The sequence below is a fragment of the Talpa occidentalis genome, unplaced genomic scaffold, assembly GCF_014898055.3.
Source record: "Talpa occidentalis isolate TD23 unplaced genomic scaffold, MPIMG_talOcc4v2.1 talOcc4.10, whole genome shotgun sequence".
Classification (NCBI taxonomy): domain Eukaryota; kingdom Metazoa; phylum Chordata; class Mammalia; order Eulipotyphla; family Talpidae; genus Talpa; species Talpa occidentalis.
In genome coordinates, this window is record NW_023600993.1 from 91,419,965 (window position 1) to 91,436,931 (window position 16,967).

At 45.4% G+C, this 16,967-nt stretch overlaps 1 protein-coding gene across 1 annotated transcript; it reads left to right on the forward strand.

Annotated features, from left to right (window-relative positions):
* Positions 1 to 1,438: 1,438 nt before the first annotated feature.
* PRNP (prion protein) lies at positions 1,439 to 14,811 on the forward strand. The gene is made up of 3 exons (XM_037498655.2): positions 1,439 to 1,502; positions 4,211 to 4,306; positions 11,573 to 14,811. The coding sequence occupies exon 3, from the start codon at positions 11,583 to 11,585 to the stop codon at positions 12,387 to 12,389; it is 807 nt and encodes a 268-aa protein (XP_037354552.1). The 5' UTR covers positions 1,439 to 1,502; positions 4,211 to 4,306; positions 11,573 to 11,582; the 3' UTR covers positions 12,390 to 14,811.
* The last annotated feature ends 2,156 nt before the right edge of the window (positions 14,812 to 16,967 follow it).

Genomic DNA, 16,967 nt, shown 5'->3' on the forward strand with positions numbered 1-16,967 from the left:
ATCTTGGCCCATAACAAGGGGACTAAATATCCCACTTTCCCAAGACAGTCCTGGCTCATGCCTACTGATCTGCCTTGACTGATATTGCCCTTCCCATATCAAAAAGACCAGACACAACAAGAGTCAGTGAGGATGTGGAGAAAAAAGAGCGCTCATATGCTTGTTGTGGGGCTGTAGACTGGTCCAGACCCTAGGAGAAATAGTACTGAGGTTTCTCAAAATATTAGTAATATATCTACCATCTCTAGCCATTTCCCACTCCCAGGTATCTACCTGAAGAACGCAAAATTACTATTTGAAGGGATGTATCCACTCCTATGATCATTCAGCACTATTTGCAATAGCCAATTATGGAAACAACCTAAGCAAGAGACAGAGGAGCAGGAGCAGGCTTTAAAAATCTGAGTTGATGTATCTATGATGGAATACTACTCAGGTATTAAAAAAAAAAAAAGATGAATTCCTGCGCTTTGACACAACATGGATGGAACTGGAAGGATAATGAGAAGTGAGTTAAGTCAGAAGGAGAAAGACAAATATCAAGTAGTTTCACTTGTGTGGAATATAACAAAACAAACCAATAATAAACCCTAGAAATCTGAATGAAGGGGAGGGGCACTAGGGCTTATGGCAGAGTCCTGTGGCTGCCCTGGCGGTGGGTGTGGTCTGGTGAACCCAGGTCTCTGAATCACATACAGTGTTGTAAACCAATGCTACCGGGATAAAAACATATAAATAAAATAGGGTGTGTGTGTGCACTCTCAAAAGTGCCCCAATTTGAGTAAAAATTATATGATCTTCTAACTTTAATTTCTGTCCTATCACTTCATACCTGCCCATTCTTTAAATGAAACCAAACCCTAAATTCTTAGCAGCAATAATGAGCAAAAACGATGTTTTTTACAAAGTATCTCAGGTACTAGATGAGATGGAGTCCATTTTCCCATTTGTGGCTACTAATCTCAAGCATCTCTTTTGCATGTAAGGAGCAGGAACCGAATAAACAGGAACAGGAGCGGCCTAATCGCCTTTCCAGGTCTCAAATTTTAATGACTTGTGTGAAAGCTCAAAACATGGGGCTCAACCCAAAGTAGCATTTATTTTCTCTTTAGGCATTTCTGACCAAAGTGCTTTCTCATTCCCTTATCTTTCATTTCCTCAGGTCTCCGTTATGTAACCGGGGAGTTGGGATGATTTTTACCATCAATGAGCAACGTCAGGAAGTGATGACACCGGGGGGCGGTGTCAGCTGATGCGGGTGTTTCACCGAACCCCAACGAATATTTTCCGATGACCAGTCTCCGGGCGCTGCCCAGGCGGGGGGCACCTTTGCATCGCACCCCCAGTCGCCGGCCCCGGGCGCGCCCCAGCGGGCCCGACGCCGCCCGCCATTGGCCCGCCGCGGGCCCGCCCCCGCCCCGCCCCTGCACCCCGCGACGCCCGCGCGGGCGCCAGTCGCTGACAGCCGCGGAGCTGCGAGCTGCGCCGTCCCGCAGAGGCAGGTAAGCGGCCTTGTCGCCCCGACACCCCAGAGTGCGGGACAGGGGTCCTCGGAAGCGGGGTGCTGCCGGGCCGGGGCGCCGCATGGGGAGGGCCCGGGGGCTCCCTGGGGCGCTGGGCGCGCGGGACCAGCCTCGAGGCGCTTGTGGGTGCCTGGAGGACGCCGCTTGGGGGGCCCTTCTGGACAGGAAGGCCCCTCGTATTCCGAGTGGGGGCGTGGGGCGCGCCGGGCCGGGCCCCCCGGGGGGGTAGATGGCGCTGACCGGGCGCTCCCCCTGCGACGCGTGTCCACGGCGGGATGGGCGAGTCGCGCGGCCAGAGGGGCCTCGGGGAAAGTGGGGTGCGGGAAAATGGGGGCGTTCCACCCGTCCTTACGCGGCCTGGGAACCCGAGGAGGGCGGCGAACGCGCTTCAGAGAGGGGGTCCTGGGGGCCGCGGTCCCCCGTCACCAGCCCGCTGGCCGCCCGGGGAGCGGCCTGGAGCGGAGGTGGGGCAGGCCCGGCCCCCCCAACTCCCTCCCCGAGCCCCAGGGGTGCGTGGGCTGGAGGAGCGGGCGCCCGCGGGGGCCGGAATCTCAGCGGGGAAGGACTCCGGGAGCTCTTGGGGCCTCCAGCCCCACCCCGGCCACTAGGGCTGAGCCCTGGACGAGCAGGGCGTGGGCAGGGCCTCGGGCCTTGACCAGGGAGAGGCCTCGAGAGGCCCCACCCCCACCGCGGGGGGCCGGGGACGAGGGTCTGGGGCGACACCGTGCTGCTGACCCACTGTGACCTCTTAGTTGCCCCACTGGAGGGACACAACTCAGAGGGAGGGGGTCCCGGCGGGCAGCAGCACCCCCAGGACCAGCCTTCACGTTTGATTAAACAATGTGGAGAAATCAATTTTTACTGTCTCTTTTGTTTGTTTACTCATCTCCTTGTGGTTGCTGCAGCAAACAGTTTTTTATTATCGTCAACCCATCACAACCACCTTCACCACCTCAAAACCCCTTCTTCTTCTTGTCCAGTTTCCTCATCTGCAGATTCATACATCATATGCAATTTCGCCACCCCGAGATTATCTTCATGACCACATTAAATTTTCGGGTATTTAGAGATTAGCCAGAGCATCGCCGTTCAATCAGCAGTTCCCACATGCTGAACATTTGAAGTGTTTACCTTTCTGTCATGAAAAGCTCCAGGTCGCATAGGATTAGAGATTTTGATAAATCGGATTATAGGGGGATGAGGGGGGATGTAGAGACAGAAAACTGAATAAAAATGTCAGACCGTCGGAAAAATGAACAGCTCGCAGATGTGATGAAAAAATTAAACGCTCGCCATTGAGAAAAAACAGTTTCATCGGCACAAACCCTGAGCAGCTCTTAAAGTGAAAAAGAACTAACCAGGAAGGGGAAGAAAGCAGACACCTAGGATGTGATTGTATGTTATTTGATCTGACACAAGCTTCTTGTACTTGTGAAAGAAAATTATTGGGATTTGGTAGTTAAATGGCGAAATGATGCCTAATTTGCAAAATAAAGTGCAAATTAAAGCAAGTTCAGGTCATCATTTAACAGCTCTTAAATTAACAAAAGCAATAGTTAGTTATAGTAACTGCAACCCAGATGGGAAGTTTCCCTGATACCTGCATTTTCAATTATTGGGGAAGTGGCCTGGTTTTGGGTTCAAAAGTTGACTGTGAAACTAACCTTGGACATTACCCCTAATTTCCCAGACTTCTTTATGTCTATTTATAAAATAAGGGAAATGATTGAGGCCACAGTTATCAGAATTTTAACCTTCAATGTTACTGACCCTTGTTATGCACACACATGTATCTCTATTCTTTCCCTAGTCACACCCCACTGGGGACACTGAATCAGTACCAGGTTTTTGTTAAGCAATCTGCTGGCACATAAGTGGTGACCCAGAAACCCCACTCCAGGGAATTTACCTGTAGTAGAACAAGCAAACAATAGGGGGGAAAGCAGCCATATGCAGGCATGTAGTCAGAGCAGAATGATCTAAAATTAGAACCAACTGGGAAACAACCTAAATGTCTAACAGCAGGGCACTAGGTAAGAAAATCATGGCATATTATAAAAGGCACATTATGTAACCTTCAAAAAATATGTTTTTGGACCCCTGTAATCCATTAAGTATTTGATAAAGGTCAATATCTGATTATCACTAAAAAAAAATTATTAGCAGACTAAGAATAGGCGAAAACTCCCCTAACTTGATAAGGATTATATAACAAAAATAGCAAACAGACTTGATGGATAACTTTTGAATGCATTCTCTTTCAAGATCAGAAGCAAGACTGATCAAAATTCAGGTTCCTAATCTGTATCTACTTATAGTTGAATGCGTGTTGAAAAATCTAAAAGAAAAAACATTTAAGAATGAAGGTTTTAGTAGAAATTATGGGTGATTTCAACTTCTTTTTATTTGTGTATTTTTCTAAATATAATTTTAAACTAGTTCACAGGTTTCCATTTTTAAAGTGAAATGGACCCACAGTTTTCTGTGTGTGAAAGGGAGAGCTCTCACCATCATGTTTGCTGCTTTTTCAACCAATCTCATGTCTTTTTTTCCCCAAATATTTTCACTTTTTCTTGAATAGACTGATTAATGGCTTAGTCATTTATATAGTACTTTTTTCTTGTAAGGAACCTTTTCTTAAACTGATTTGTCAAAACTGTTTTTTCTTTTTTGATGTTGTTTTTAAGGGTTCCTGGATATATTGGAAAACTGAACAATTTCAGCAAAGCTGAAGCATTCTCTTCCTGGAGGCACAAATCCAGCTTAGCAGAACCACGACAGATGTACGTATGCTGTGGAATCTCTTTGGTCTTGTGATGGTTAAAAGTCACCAACTGTCATAGAAAACATGAATCTGGAAAGGCTGTGATCACAAGCCATGCTCTGGGGGCCACTGGGGCTATAGATGTAACTCACGCCTATTGCATCATCCTTTCTTGTGAATCAAGCTTGATTTTACAGAGAAAAGGCCACACCTTCCTCTAGAATTATGCCAAATTATGTAAGGAAGCAACCATTTTAAACATTATAATAAAACAATAACAGCAAGCATTTCTTCACCAAATTATTGCTGAGGATGACTGTCAACCAACTGACAAAACGTTTTATGAGGTGAAAAGTTTTCGAAGTTGTAGTTTTAACTTACCTATTCCATTCCCCCTTTTCGGATCTTATTTCTTCTTCCAAGGCTACTATGTCAGCTTCAAACTGCTGCATATTAAATATTCAAAACGTGCCTGTATCCAAGCCAGTGATGACTGCAGCATTTTACAGTAACCCTTGAGTGGATGGTATGAGCAGCAGTTCTTAAAGTTAGGAGAATTTTTCTTCAATTTGTACATCCCTCTTCTCTTACCATGTTCAACTTACTACTATCATTACAGTATTATATAGTTGCTTCAAGGGAGGTGTGCCCTTTTGTGAAAAGCACCGTAACTGTTGTTGAGTTGGACTTCTGAAGGCTAGGTGCAATTCCCTTGGAAGCTGTTATACAGACACACCTTGTAGATTGTCCACATTAGCTTCCAGACCATCAGAATGAAGTGATAATGTGGTGGAGAGAGATGCTGTTAGAAAATGGGCCAGTAGCCTTGCTGTACAAGCAGGGTTGTCACAAACCTTAAGTTCATGAAAAATGCATTATCCGTGAAGTACAGTAAAGTGAAGTGTACCAGGACAAAACTGGCCTATGTACTCTCAGATCCCATCGTTAGATACTCCCAAGCTGTTGCCCTGGGGTAGGCTCCAGCAATTTTTTTTTAAAGATTTATTTATGCATACAAGAGCTGGGGTACAGACCAGAGGTGTGGGGGAGGTGAGAGCATTCACCAGAGACAGAGTGGGGAGCAGAACAGGCAGATCTACTGAAATGCACTGTTGAGGGGAGCAGTGGGCGAGACAGGAGAGAGGTCTACTGCGCCATGTGGGTTGCTCCCTGGCCCGCTGGGGATCGAACTCGTGCTACAGAGGCTGCGGATTGCTTCATAGTGCGGTGCTTAACCCCTAGAGCCACCAGGGAGGCTCTCCAGCAATGTTGTTTTTTAAAAGCTGTCCAGGTAATTCTGATGGTGAGCATGTTAGGGCTCTTTGCCCTGTTCATTTCAGCACTAGGTCCCAGGGTACCAGTGAAAACCCCCACCCATAAATTCTTTGCAAAATGTTGTATCGCTTGCATCAGATTCTTTAACAAACAATAACTTCAAAAAAGACTCATGTGATGAAAGAGCTCTACTTAGTAAAGGCAGGAAATGGGGATGGGAGGCTTTTTAGTGCCACTTCCCAGATTAACCAATTAAGTTTCAAGTTGTAACATGTTCTGAGTATCAGAATTTTGGCTGGCACAGACCACTGGGCAAGTTCCTACTAATTCTGATTCAGGTCACAGGTATAAGGAAATAGGATGATGGGGTGACCTGTGGTTGCTTTGTACCTCCTTTCTCTTCCCATTGCCATTCTACTCATACCTCAGTGCCACATGATCTAATTCATTGTAGCTTTGCAAGGCAGTTTAATACCTGACAGGCTAGGGCCTCCCTGGTGGCACAGCGGGTTGAGCAACACGCTGTGAAGCAGTCGGCAGCCTCTGCAGTGTGGGTTCGATTCTGGCCGGCCAGCGAGAGTCCCACACAGCACGGCAGACCTCTCCTGTCGCGCCCGCTGCTCCCCCAGCAGTGTATTTCTGTCATCTGCCTGTTCTGCTCCCCACTGTCTCTGGTGAATCCTCTCACCCTCTTGCACCTCTGGCCTGTACCCCAGTTCTTGTATAAAAATAAATAAATCTTAAAAAAAAAAATACCTGACAGGCTAAGTGCACCCTGGATTTTCTTTCAGTTCACTTATGTCTTCAGACATCATAATTTTGAGCTATCATTTCCTCATGTTCTTTAAAATCCCTTTTGAATTCTAACTGAAATTGTGTTGACTTTATGGATTATTAGTAGGTGAATTGGTTTTTTTTTTTTTTTTTGCAGTATTGGTTTCACCAGCCAGAAACATTGTGCATGTGTTTCTCACATATAAGTGACACTATCTGGTATTTGTCTTTTGAAGGAGAAACAAGGTGTCACTCATATGTGGAATATAGAGAAACAAAATAAAGGGTCAGATAAAGCCAAACCAATAACAAACCCTTTAAATTGGATAGTCTTTCATTTATGTATCTCAGTAAAATTTTATAGCTTTCCTCATGCAAGTTCCACTTTTTATTTTTAGGTTAAGTTCTAGAAGCTTTTAATATTTTCTTGCCATTATGAGTGGGATTTTTTTCCTACACTAAATCATTTAAATAATTACAACTGATTTGGGGACTTACTGGTAATATATATATATAATTTATATTTTATTTATATTTATATATATTTATCTATATTTTAATATAGATATATATTTTAAAAACAGCTACCATAAGATATATTTGGGTGATTTCCTAGTAAAAAATTAGATCTGGGTAGAACTTCCTGAATAATGAAAATAACAGTAAATGCTTGCATTCTTTTATTGTTCACTACATGGTTGGAATGCCTTTCCTCTTTCAATTAAGATAGGCTGTGAGCTGTGTGTTTTCGATAGCAATTCTAACAGCTTAAACCTTTAAAAAAATCAGGAATAGATATTGATTGTAATTGAAAACTTTTCAATATCTACAGAGAAGCTTTTTTTCCTCCTTGACCTATTAATAGAGCTCCTGATTTTGAGGAATCCTTGTAGTTCTAAAAAAAATTCCTTATTGGTCACAGTGTATATTCTTCTTCTACTAAACTCTTAAAATCAATGGTATTTTCTTTTGGATTATGGCACCTGTTTTACTGGGTGAGCCGTGCACACAGAATACACTGGGGTTTGAATCTTGGCCTTTTATTTTCTTGGCTATTAGCTCTACTTCTCAAGTAGAGATACCCAAATATTTTTCTTTATCAAGTTTCAGATTCCTTTTTTTTTTTAATGTTTCAGATTCTTAATTGCCTAAATTGATATCTCCATTTAGGTCTCCTAGCTGGAGCAAAGTTAATATGTCCAAATTAAAACTCTTGGTTTCCTCTCCTGAGCAAAACCTTCCACCAGTTTCCCCTATTTCAGTAGATGGCATGGTCACCAAAGCCACACATATACCTATTCTATCCATTTTGTCAGCAGGTTCATCCTGAGGTACTGACATCTTTATAATGCTAAATTATCCCAATCAAGACCATGGAACACCTTCTGATCTTTGTAGATCATTTTTTTATATTCTTTACAGCAATTTTTAAAAATTTCCTCAGTATGTCAGCCTGAACACTTCACAGTTTGGGTGACTGTTGTGTATGTCTTACTTAATTTTTTTTTCTAGTCAATTACCACTAGTGTAGAGAAGTGCTATTGATACTGTAGGCCAATTTTGTGTCCCAAGACCTCGCTGAACTCTAGTACTACATCTCATGTTGCTTCTGTTGATTTTCTATGTGTGTGATCACATTAATTGCACACAGTAGCTCTAGAGCTCCTTCCTTGTGTTACTTGCTGCTGTTACTTCTTCTCTTTGTCTTTATTGCCGGTTTATGGTCCTTCCTCAGCTCCAGACTCACCAAGCTAACTGTGTACTGCTATCTGTTGTCACACATGTCACTTAATAACAGTCCTGTCAAAGCCAAGCCCCTCATTTATGTCCCTGCAGAGGTGCTCCAACTCTGTGTTCTGTGTCCACAGTCACCCAGTCCAGAAACCTGGGTGTCCTTCAACTCTTCTAGTCCCTTGCCTTCCACATCAAGCAACAAGCCCTCGAGAAACTACCTTCTTTATCAGATCATCGCTGCTCTGCTTCCCGGGGCAAGACCACTTTCTTCTACTTTGATCACTGCGGTTGCCTTCTGACTAGTTTTCCTGCTTACACACACACACACACACACACACAGTCCCCACTCCATTCTCCCCAATGTTCTTTCTAAGATGTCTTCAGTGGCTACCCAGGGTCTTTAAGATCAAGCCCACCCTCTTAATATGCCTTATAATTTGTCTGACAATATGACCTAGCCTCTCTTGGGAATGAAAGCGGCACCATAGGAACAATAACTATATCTGTCCTGGGCAAGTCAGGGTGTCTGCTCTCCTGGCCTATAAGGCTCTTTGTCACCTCTCCACTGTGCGTGGAAACTCCACTCCCACGAAACACCGCAGTCCCCAGACCTGCCATGGTTCACTCTCCCCACCTGTCTTCACTTGCTCTGTGCCCAGCCCACTTCCTTCCCTCAGGTCCCTTTCTGCTCCCCAGCTGTGTGGTGTCAGCCCTTGCTCAGATGTCCACAAGAGCTTACAGAGCTGTAACTCTCGCAATCTTGACTGATGCACGTTCAAAGCTAAAGTCAGTGTTATTTCCCTTACAGCCACCTCTTCCTCCTGCCTTTTCTTTTCCTGTAACGTTTTCATCCAGCCAGCATCCCCTTGGTCGCTGGCACATGAAATAAATATTTCACTGAATCGAAGATGCCTGACAGCTAGCCATTGCCTAAAAGAATGTTTTTGAAAATTCATAAATATGCGTCACTTTAAATATCCATGTAATATTTAGTTTTTTATGCTTTTTTATATTGATTATTTTTATGCTTTATTATAGATGTTTTCACACTCACCTATTCAATCAGCATTTATTTTGCATGTGTGTCAGGGACTAGTGGAGGCGTTAGGGACATTGATATGGACAAAGCAAAACTCCCGCCCTGGGGGGAATGAAACCGGGTCAGGGGATAGCATGGTGGTGGGGACAACCCCTCTGAGATGACATTATTGCTGACTTGAGCCTAGTAAGCTGCTGGCTTCAGCAGCAGCAAATGCAAAGGCCTGAGGTGGAAAAGTGCTTGCTGGGTGGGGAGAGGCAGGCAGCTGGAGCCAGGTGGTGTGGGGGCCTAGCCAGCATGGTGAGGGCTTTATGCTTTATCCTGGGCATGAATGAGTGCCGAGTGCTGCTTAGGGACACGGCGAGTGGCATAGTGTGACCTGCATATTAAAAGGCTCTCTTAGGCTGCTGAGTGCAGAACACACAATGGAAGGCAGAGGCGGGAGTGAGAGAGGTAGGGGGTGTCAGACCCTGTCAAAGGATGTTGAGAAGTAATAGAGGCGTCACCTACGATAGGAAAATATGATTGGCTGCAGGATTTAGGATTGCTTTTTCAGGTGGGTCTGATAAAATAAAGTCTTTGCTGATAGAGTCAGTATGTTCTGTGAGAAAAAGAAAATTCAAGAACTACTCTGTGTTATTGGCTGGGTTTGGTTCATTGGGGTGAATAGAAAAAAGGGTGGCATAAAAATCCTTTAGCTGGGGAATGACTGACTGAGGGGATAATCCCTAGTTCAGTTCCTTGAGGTATTTGAACTGACAGGAGAACAACATGAACAATAAGCAAACAATAAATAATAGATGGAGGCCAAGAGCTGGGTCCCTTGAGCAAAAGGAGATTAGATCAAGGGAGCAGGCTGCAAAGGCTGGGGAGCCAGGAAATGTTCGTCCAGAAAGGAGGCTGGACAGCATGTCCCTGGACCCTGCCCTCTGACCCTTCCCCCAGAAGAGCTCCAGAAATTTCTAATTGGCATAATCTAAGAGTTTAACTTGGTTTGTAACTTTCAGATGTATTTTTGTTTACCTCTAACCACCAAGGCATTTCAATAATGATGGTAGAAACATAAACAGGATATTTATTCATTTGTTTAATCATTCTTCTTCCTCTGAATATTATCCTATTTAGTCATTAGCTCTGAAGGATATAAAAGTAATTTTCCAGTGTCTGATACCACTTTGATTGGAAGATAATCCCGATGCAGGGGATTAGACTGCCATCCGTGGTGCAGTGTGTGCCATTTGGTTTAATGACACATGATGTTTTGGAGCATATGGTTTGACATGGGGTACAGCATAAACTGTTTACTAATCATCCTATTATGTGTCTTTGATCTCTGCCCTTGGAACTGCGCTCCCAAGGCAAATGACATCTCTAATCTGAAAGGAGATTTTTAACTTAATGAGTATGCATTTGGCAAAGCATCATAAATGAGTTGGGATATTTGGCTTATATTTTCCTAACCTCTATTTAGCCCTTTCATGTAAGACATGCATCTTTTGTATCAAAAACTGGAAACCACTAAATGCTGAACTAAAACTCATTTGGTGAGTGACTGCCAAAACAGCCATTCTTACCCAATGTTGAGCAGCCCTGCCTGTCTGTCCATGGAGAGGAAGTTGAATTTACAGGTGACCTTGCAAAATTCTGCATGTTTACTGTTTTCAAAAAAAAAAAATTGTATTGCAAATTCCTTTTAGGAAATTCTTCTTTGCACAAAGATGCTCAGGGGTTATTAATCCTTTCACTTAACAAATATCTATTGTGTGCCTGCTCTGTGCCAGGCACTGCCCTAACCCCTGAGGAGCGAGGAAAGAAGACATGAGCTGGCTGCTTACTATTTCATTAACTGCAGCACCCATTGTTGGGGGCTTAGGGACCTTCCTAACTAGGCATTACACCCATGAGACTGCCATAGGGACCACCCCATGGTCCTCGAGGTAGTCCACACAGCACCCTGGGACATGTCTCCACTCCCAGCCCCCACAGATAATGCTCCAGGTGCCAAGGGAGTGAGATTCATATTGGTGGGTAAGGGGTTCCATTGGCGTAGAAGGCCAGGCCCCACTGGAGCCCATATCCCTCATAACAGCCCGGGGGGCACAGGTTCCAGAGACACACCCGTGGATGTGCCTGGTTGTAAGAATCGCTGCCCCAAAGAAGCGGAAAGCTATGGTAAAACCACCAGGTGTTTACATTTCTCCCAGTCCAGAAGCAGTGTTATCAATCAGTGGTGATTTTTATCATAAGCAATTTTGCTGGCATTCCACTTTTATCAAGTTCCCAGGAAACAGAACCAGAAATTATCTTAAGGTCAAATTTGTCCTTAGAGAACAAGAAAGAATTATGTCAACCCTTTCCTTACAACTACTTTTGCCCTAAGTGCTATGCGCCCATCCATTAAGCAGCAAATGCTAAGTGGTTTCAACATACACATAAGACACTAACACCCTCTTCATTTTGCAGATAAGTCACCATGGTGAAAAGCCACATAGGCTACTGGATGCTGGTTCTCTTTGTGGCCACATGGAGTGACGTAGGCCTCTGCAAGAAGCGCCCGAAGCCTGGAGGAGGATGGAACACTGGGGGGAGCCGATACCCGGGGCAGGGCAGTTCTGGAGGTAACCGCTACCCACCCCAGGGTGGTGGCGGCTGGGGTCAGCCCCACGGCGGTGGAGGCTGGGGTCAGCCCCACGGCGGTGGAGGCTGGGGACAGCCCCATGGTGGTGGCGGCTGGGGTCAGCCCCACGGCGGTGGAGGCTGGGGACAGCCCCACGGTGGAGGCTGGGGTCAAGGTGGTGGCACCCACAATCAGTGGAACAAGCCAAGTAAGCCAAAAACCAACATGAAGCATGTGGCAGGAGCTGCCGCCGCTGGGGCAGTCGTTGGGGGCCTCGGCGGCTACATGCTGGGGAGTGCCATGAGCAGGCCCCTCATGCACTTTGGCAATGAGTATGAGGACCGTTACTATCGTGAGAACATGAACCGCTACCCCAACCAAGTGTACTACAAGCCGGTTGATCAGTACAACAACCAGAACAACTTCGTGCACGACTGCGTCAACATCACAGTCAAGCAGCACACAGTGACCACCACCACCAAGGGCGAGAACTTCACCGAGACAGACATCAAGATAATGGAGCGCGTGGTGGAGCAGATGTGCATCACCCAGTACCAGAAAGAGTACCAGGCCTCTTACCAGAGAGGGGCCAGCATGATCCTCTTCTCCTCCCCGCCTGTGATCCTCCTCATCTCTTTGCTCATCTTCCTGATAGTGGGATGAGGACAGCTTCCTGCTTTCACCGTCTTCATCTTTTATCAGGTTGGGGATGGGTACCTACCTGCAGCCCTTTTAGTGGTGGTGTCTCCTTGCTTCTCTCTTCGTCACCCATAGGCTAATACCCTGGCACCAATGGGCACTGGGAAATGTAGAGTAGACCAGGATGCTAGCCATGCAAGCCCCGTTCCACTGGGTCCTTCTGGGCCAGTGCTGATGCCAGGCTGATAAGAGTGTAACAGCAAATGACCACTGGCTGATCTGGGCTTATTTTTTGTCTTGTGCAATGGGTTGAGGCTCAAACAATACTCAAAATAGTCTTTAAACACTTGCCTAAAAACCTCCAACTTCTTCCCCAGCTCGAGCTCAGTACAGTAATTCCCCATCTTAGCAGTGATTTCGTAGCAATTTAAAGACATTTTCTCATCTGTTTTTGAAAACCTGACTGCATTTCCCTGCTCAAGCAGCATTTCTGCCAAATTTGGAAGGAGGCCACATGATACTCATTCAGAAGCAAAACTAGAGAGCCTTGGCTCTTGGGCACAGGCTCAGCCCAAGCCACAGCCTGTGCCTGTGTCTACAGAGACTGTGACGGTGTTTGCATTTTACGCTATGGGCTATACAGTAACAGCCACTGCACCAAGAGTGACCATTCACACAATACTAGACCCCTGGGCAGAGGATATTTTCACAGGGGATGAACACAGCCAACATGAAAGGCTTCTAGGACTGGAAAACCTCACATTTAGGAGCAGTGTCCTTGGAGGCAAGCTCCTCCTGTGCCGGATGTTTAAAGTTCCCACACGTGGCATTCCTTTCTTTAATAACATAAACTGTAGATTAAGACAGTAAAAAAAAAAAAAAAAATTACCTTCTGAACGTTGAGAGCAAATCTCCTTTGTTTACTCAGAAACTAGAATGAATGTGACATGGTCTGGTTGAAGCCAGGAGATTTTAACATGGAAGCAGCAGCAGCTGTAAATACACCATTATCAGAGAGGATTATGTGATAATGAAAATGATTAGCGCGCTAAGAAAAGGCATGCATTTCTTCATTACTGTCTCATAATTATCAAAGAACAGAACTAGGTCGAGTCTTCAGTTGCTGTATTTGGCTTTTGAATCAGAAAATAGGAAGGCAATCAAAAAAAGTCTTAGGTTGGAGATGACAGAAATTTGATCCATTCAGAGTAGAAAAAGAAATTCTGTTGCCGTTGTTTAAATAAGGTAAAATTATTCCCTGGGTCGTTCAATATTGTCACGTAGCAGATATAGATTACTATCCTGCAATGTTACTGGCTTGCACTGTGCAGGTATTCTATGTAAAATATATATATATATGTTGCATATGACAAACTTAGAAGTTTTGGTTAGAGAAGTATCTAATGCATCACTGGTTTTTGTAAGGTACTAAATGCTTAATATGTGGGAAGCTCGTGTGTGGTCCTTAGGCTTACAATGTGCACCAAATAGTTTTGTATAAGGATCCAAAGTGGTCTTTGAAATATGCATGTACTTTATATTTTCTATATTTGTAACTTTGCATGTACCTGTTGTATAAAAAATTTACAAATGTTTAATATCTGACTAAAATTAAACGGGAGCTAAGATGAGCACGTTCTTGGAGTTTGTGATTGTGTTCTTTAGTTCCCGCCCTGTGTTGGCTGGTTCATCTGAGCAAAGTGACACTTTCAGATGTCACACCACCTGTGAATGCCAGTATGTCACATGCCACTCCTGGTCCTGCCCTCTGCCTTTCAGCCACTTGCCAGCTGATCTTTGCTGCCTTTTCACACTGTTCACAGTATCTCAGTGGGCCTGGCCCACACTGACTGGCAAAGGTACCTGCCTGCAGAGGAAGATAGGCTTGCCCTCTGGAAGCTGTTTTCTGTCCTGGACTTGCAAGCTCTGTGAGCTCCTGTGACCATTTGCTCCTTTTGGTTTGAAATTCAACCCTGTAAGTCCAGTAGGCCACTTTGATTTGTCAAGGCCTCCCAACTTATTCTGCACTAATTTCCTGCCTTCCCAAATGTGGCACAGCCCAGATGCCCTGGGTTTTCCTTGGCAGAGCTTTTCTTCTGCAGCTGTAACTTCTACCAACTAGGAGAAATCACAAGAAGTGACTAGTGATTGAAATCATCATGTTTACTAATACCTGAGCAAACGCCAATGATCTGCAGTGATCAGAGGATGAACTTTGAAAGTAGGATGGCACTTACTCATGCCTTGCTCCCTCTTGTTTGGCTAAGTACTGAGTTATTTTGTAATTGTGAAAAAGACTGGAAAGATAAAAACCACCTAGAAACTCCACCAGAGAGACAAATGATCTCTCCCTAGTGAAAAGCATTGCTCATTTATAAACAAACGTCAAAGTTAATTTAACGTCAAAATTTCTACAGCTATATTCATGCTGCCTTTTTGCCCATTTTTTCTATTAAACTCTCATTATCTGGGCCTCCCCTGGTGGCACAGTGGTTGAGTACTGGGCTGCGGGGCTGCCTGCAGCCTCTGCAGTGCTGGTTCGATCCCCGGCCCCGGGGCAAGGGTCCCACATGGCGTGACAGACCTCTCCTGCAGCGCCCGCTGCTCCCCTCAGTAGTGTGTTTCATCAGTCTACCTGTTCTTTTCCCCACTGTGGCTCTGGTGAATTCTCTCACCCTCCGGCACTTCTGACTGTACCCAGTGCTTGTATAAATAAATAAATAAATCTTTAAAAAAATAAATAAACTCTTCATTATCTGCCAATCATCATTTCTCAAATATAACCCACTGAGAAAACTTCAAAAGTTCAAAATACAAGTACTTGGGGGACTAAAATAGTAATACCCACCCCCACATTTTCTTCTTGTTACTTCCAAGTCCTGTGAGTCGTGCTAAAGGAATTTTTACTTAATTTTTTTTTTAAATAGCCAACATAAAAGTAACTGAGTCTGACTCCCAGAGAGGATTCTTCCAGAGAAGAGTCAGGTGTCACTTTGTTCCCCACCCACCCTTTCTGGCATTGAGTCCCCCTAATTGCCTTCTGCCTATGCAGGCGAATTGGGATTTACTGTTTTCCACCCTGGTGGGAACCTTAATCCCAGCCAGACCCCAAGCTTCTGCAGGCTTAGGTCCTGACCTTGCCGACTGACGAGCATTCTGTGCTTCATCTCCACTTGGAAAGTTTAGTTCCTCTTCCACCACCCCAAAGACAGGGAGGATTTGTGTGCCTTAGCCACACATTTCCAGCTCTTGCACCCACCCCCTCCGCCCCCGCTCCGGGAGGCCTTCCATCACACATGCTTCCCTAGGCTCAGGGCAGCTGGCCCTCCTCCAAGATCCTCGCGCCTTTCCAGGTCTGCAGCACCCTCAAAGGTGAGTGTGTTCCTGGAGCTGCAGGTTCTGATTAACAGACCTAGGCTGGGCCCAAGATTCCGCATTCTCACAAGCTCCTAAATGATACTGCACCCGGCATGTGGAAGCCCCCACATCCAACAGAACCTCTGAAGTTCTTACACCTGAGCTTGTGTCAGAGACCCTGAAAAATAAGAACTAGGCACTCTCCCTGGGAGGAGAGAGCAGAGAGCTGTAGGGGGGCCTGGTGATGAGCTGTATGGAGGTGCTGAGCCCTGGCTGCCTGGTAGGGGTGCAGCACAGCTGAGCCCTGTGCCCAGGTCGTCCCGAGAGCACCGCATGCACATGAGCCACCTGCCTGATCCAAATGTCCTAGCAAAACTGCCCCCTGCCTCCCCCTCCTTCTCTAAACACAACAAAGTCATTTTCTTAATTTTTGTGTTTAGGCAAAGATAGCAGTTTTCAGTAACTCCATCCCTTGGTACCCTTACCCTACCCAGTCACCACAGAAAATCTTACAAGAACCCATTTTCCTTGCCTGTCTTGCTGGCTAGCCCATCTCTTGATTTTTTAGGGCTGCATGACTAAACTCCACAGAGAGGTAGCTTAAATAACACATGTATTTTCTCATCAGTTGGGAGGCCTGGAGTCCAAGGTCTAGGTGTCAGCAGGGGTGCCGTTTTCTGAGCCTCTTTCCTTGGCTTCTACATGGCTGACTTCTCCCTGTGCCTTCACAGGAGCCTCCTCTTTAAAGGCCCTGTCTCCAAAGACAGTCATTGGAAGGTATTGGGGATTAATACTTCAGTGTGTGAATTTTGTGGGGACCAAATGCTGTCCATAATTGCATCTTTCTAGAAATGCTACAACAGTACAGTTCAAAGGCATTTCCAATAGCATGGGGCCTCCCCAGGCTTCTCATAATAAAAATGCCATCATCTGGAACACTCTGTCCCCTCAATAGTCTGGGCCACGGTCCTCCACTCCACTTGGGATTGCCAAGGGTGCCTCCCTCACAGTGCCACTGCAGAGCAAACAAACACTTCCCACTCTGGAGACAGCCCCTGAAATTCAGCCACCAGGCCCCATGGCTGGGACAGAGTAAGGAATTTTTTTAATCTAATTTGTTTAGCTTGGCTCATGCTAAGGGAGATCTAAACCTCTAAGGCAGATAGATAGTGCTCCTCCCACACATAAATACACTGAGAACACACCTGGCTCCGAGTTACGCTGATTATGAGTTAATTAACATAA

What these genes read in the sequence shown, in the direction of transcription:
- PRNP (XM_037498655.2), top strand. Translation starts at nt 11,583, where the DNA reads ATGGTGAAAAGCCACATAGGCTACTGGATGCTGGTTCTCTTTGTGGCC.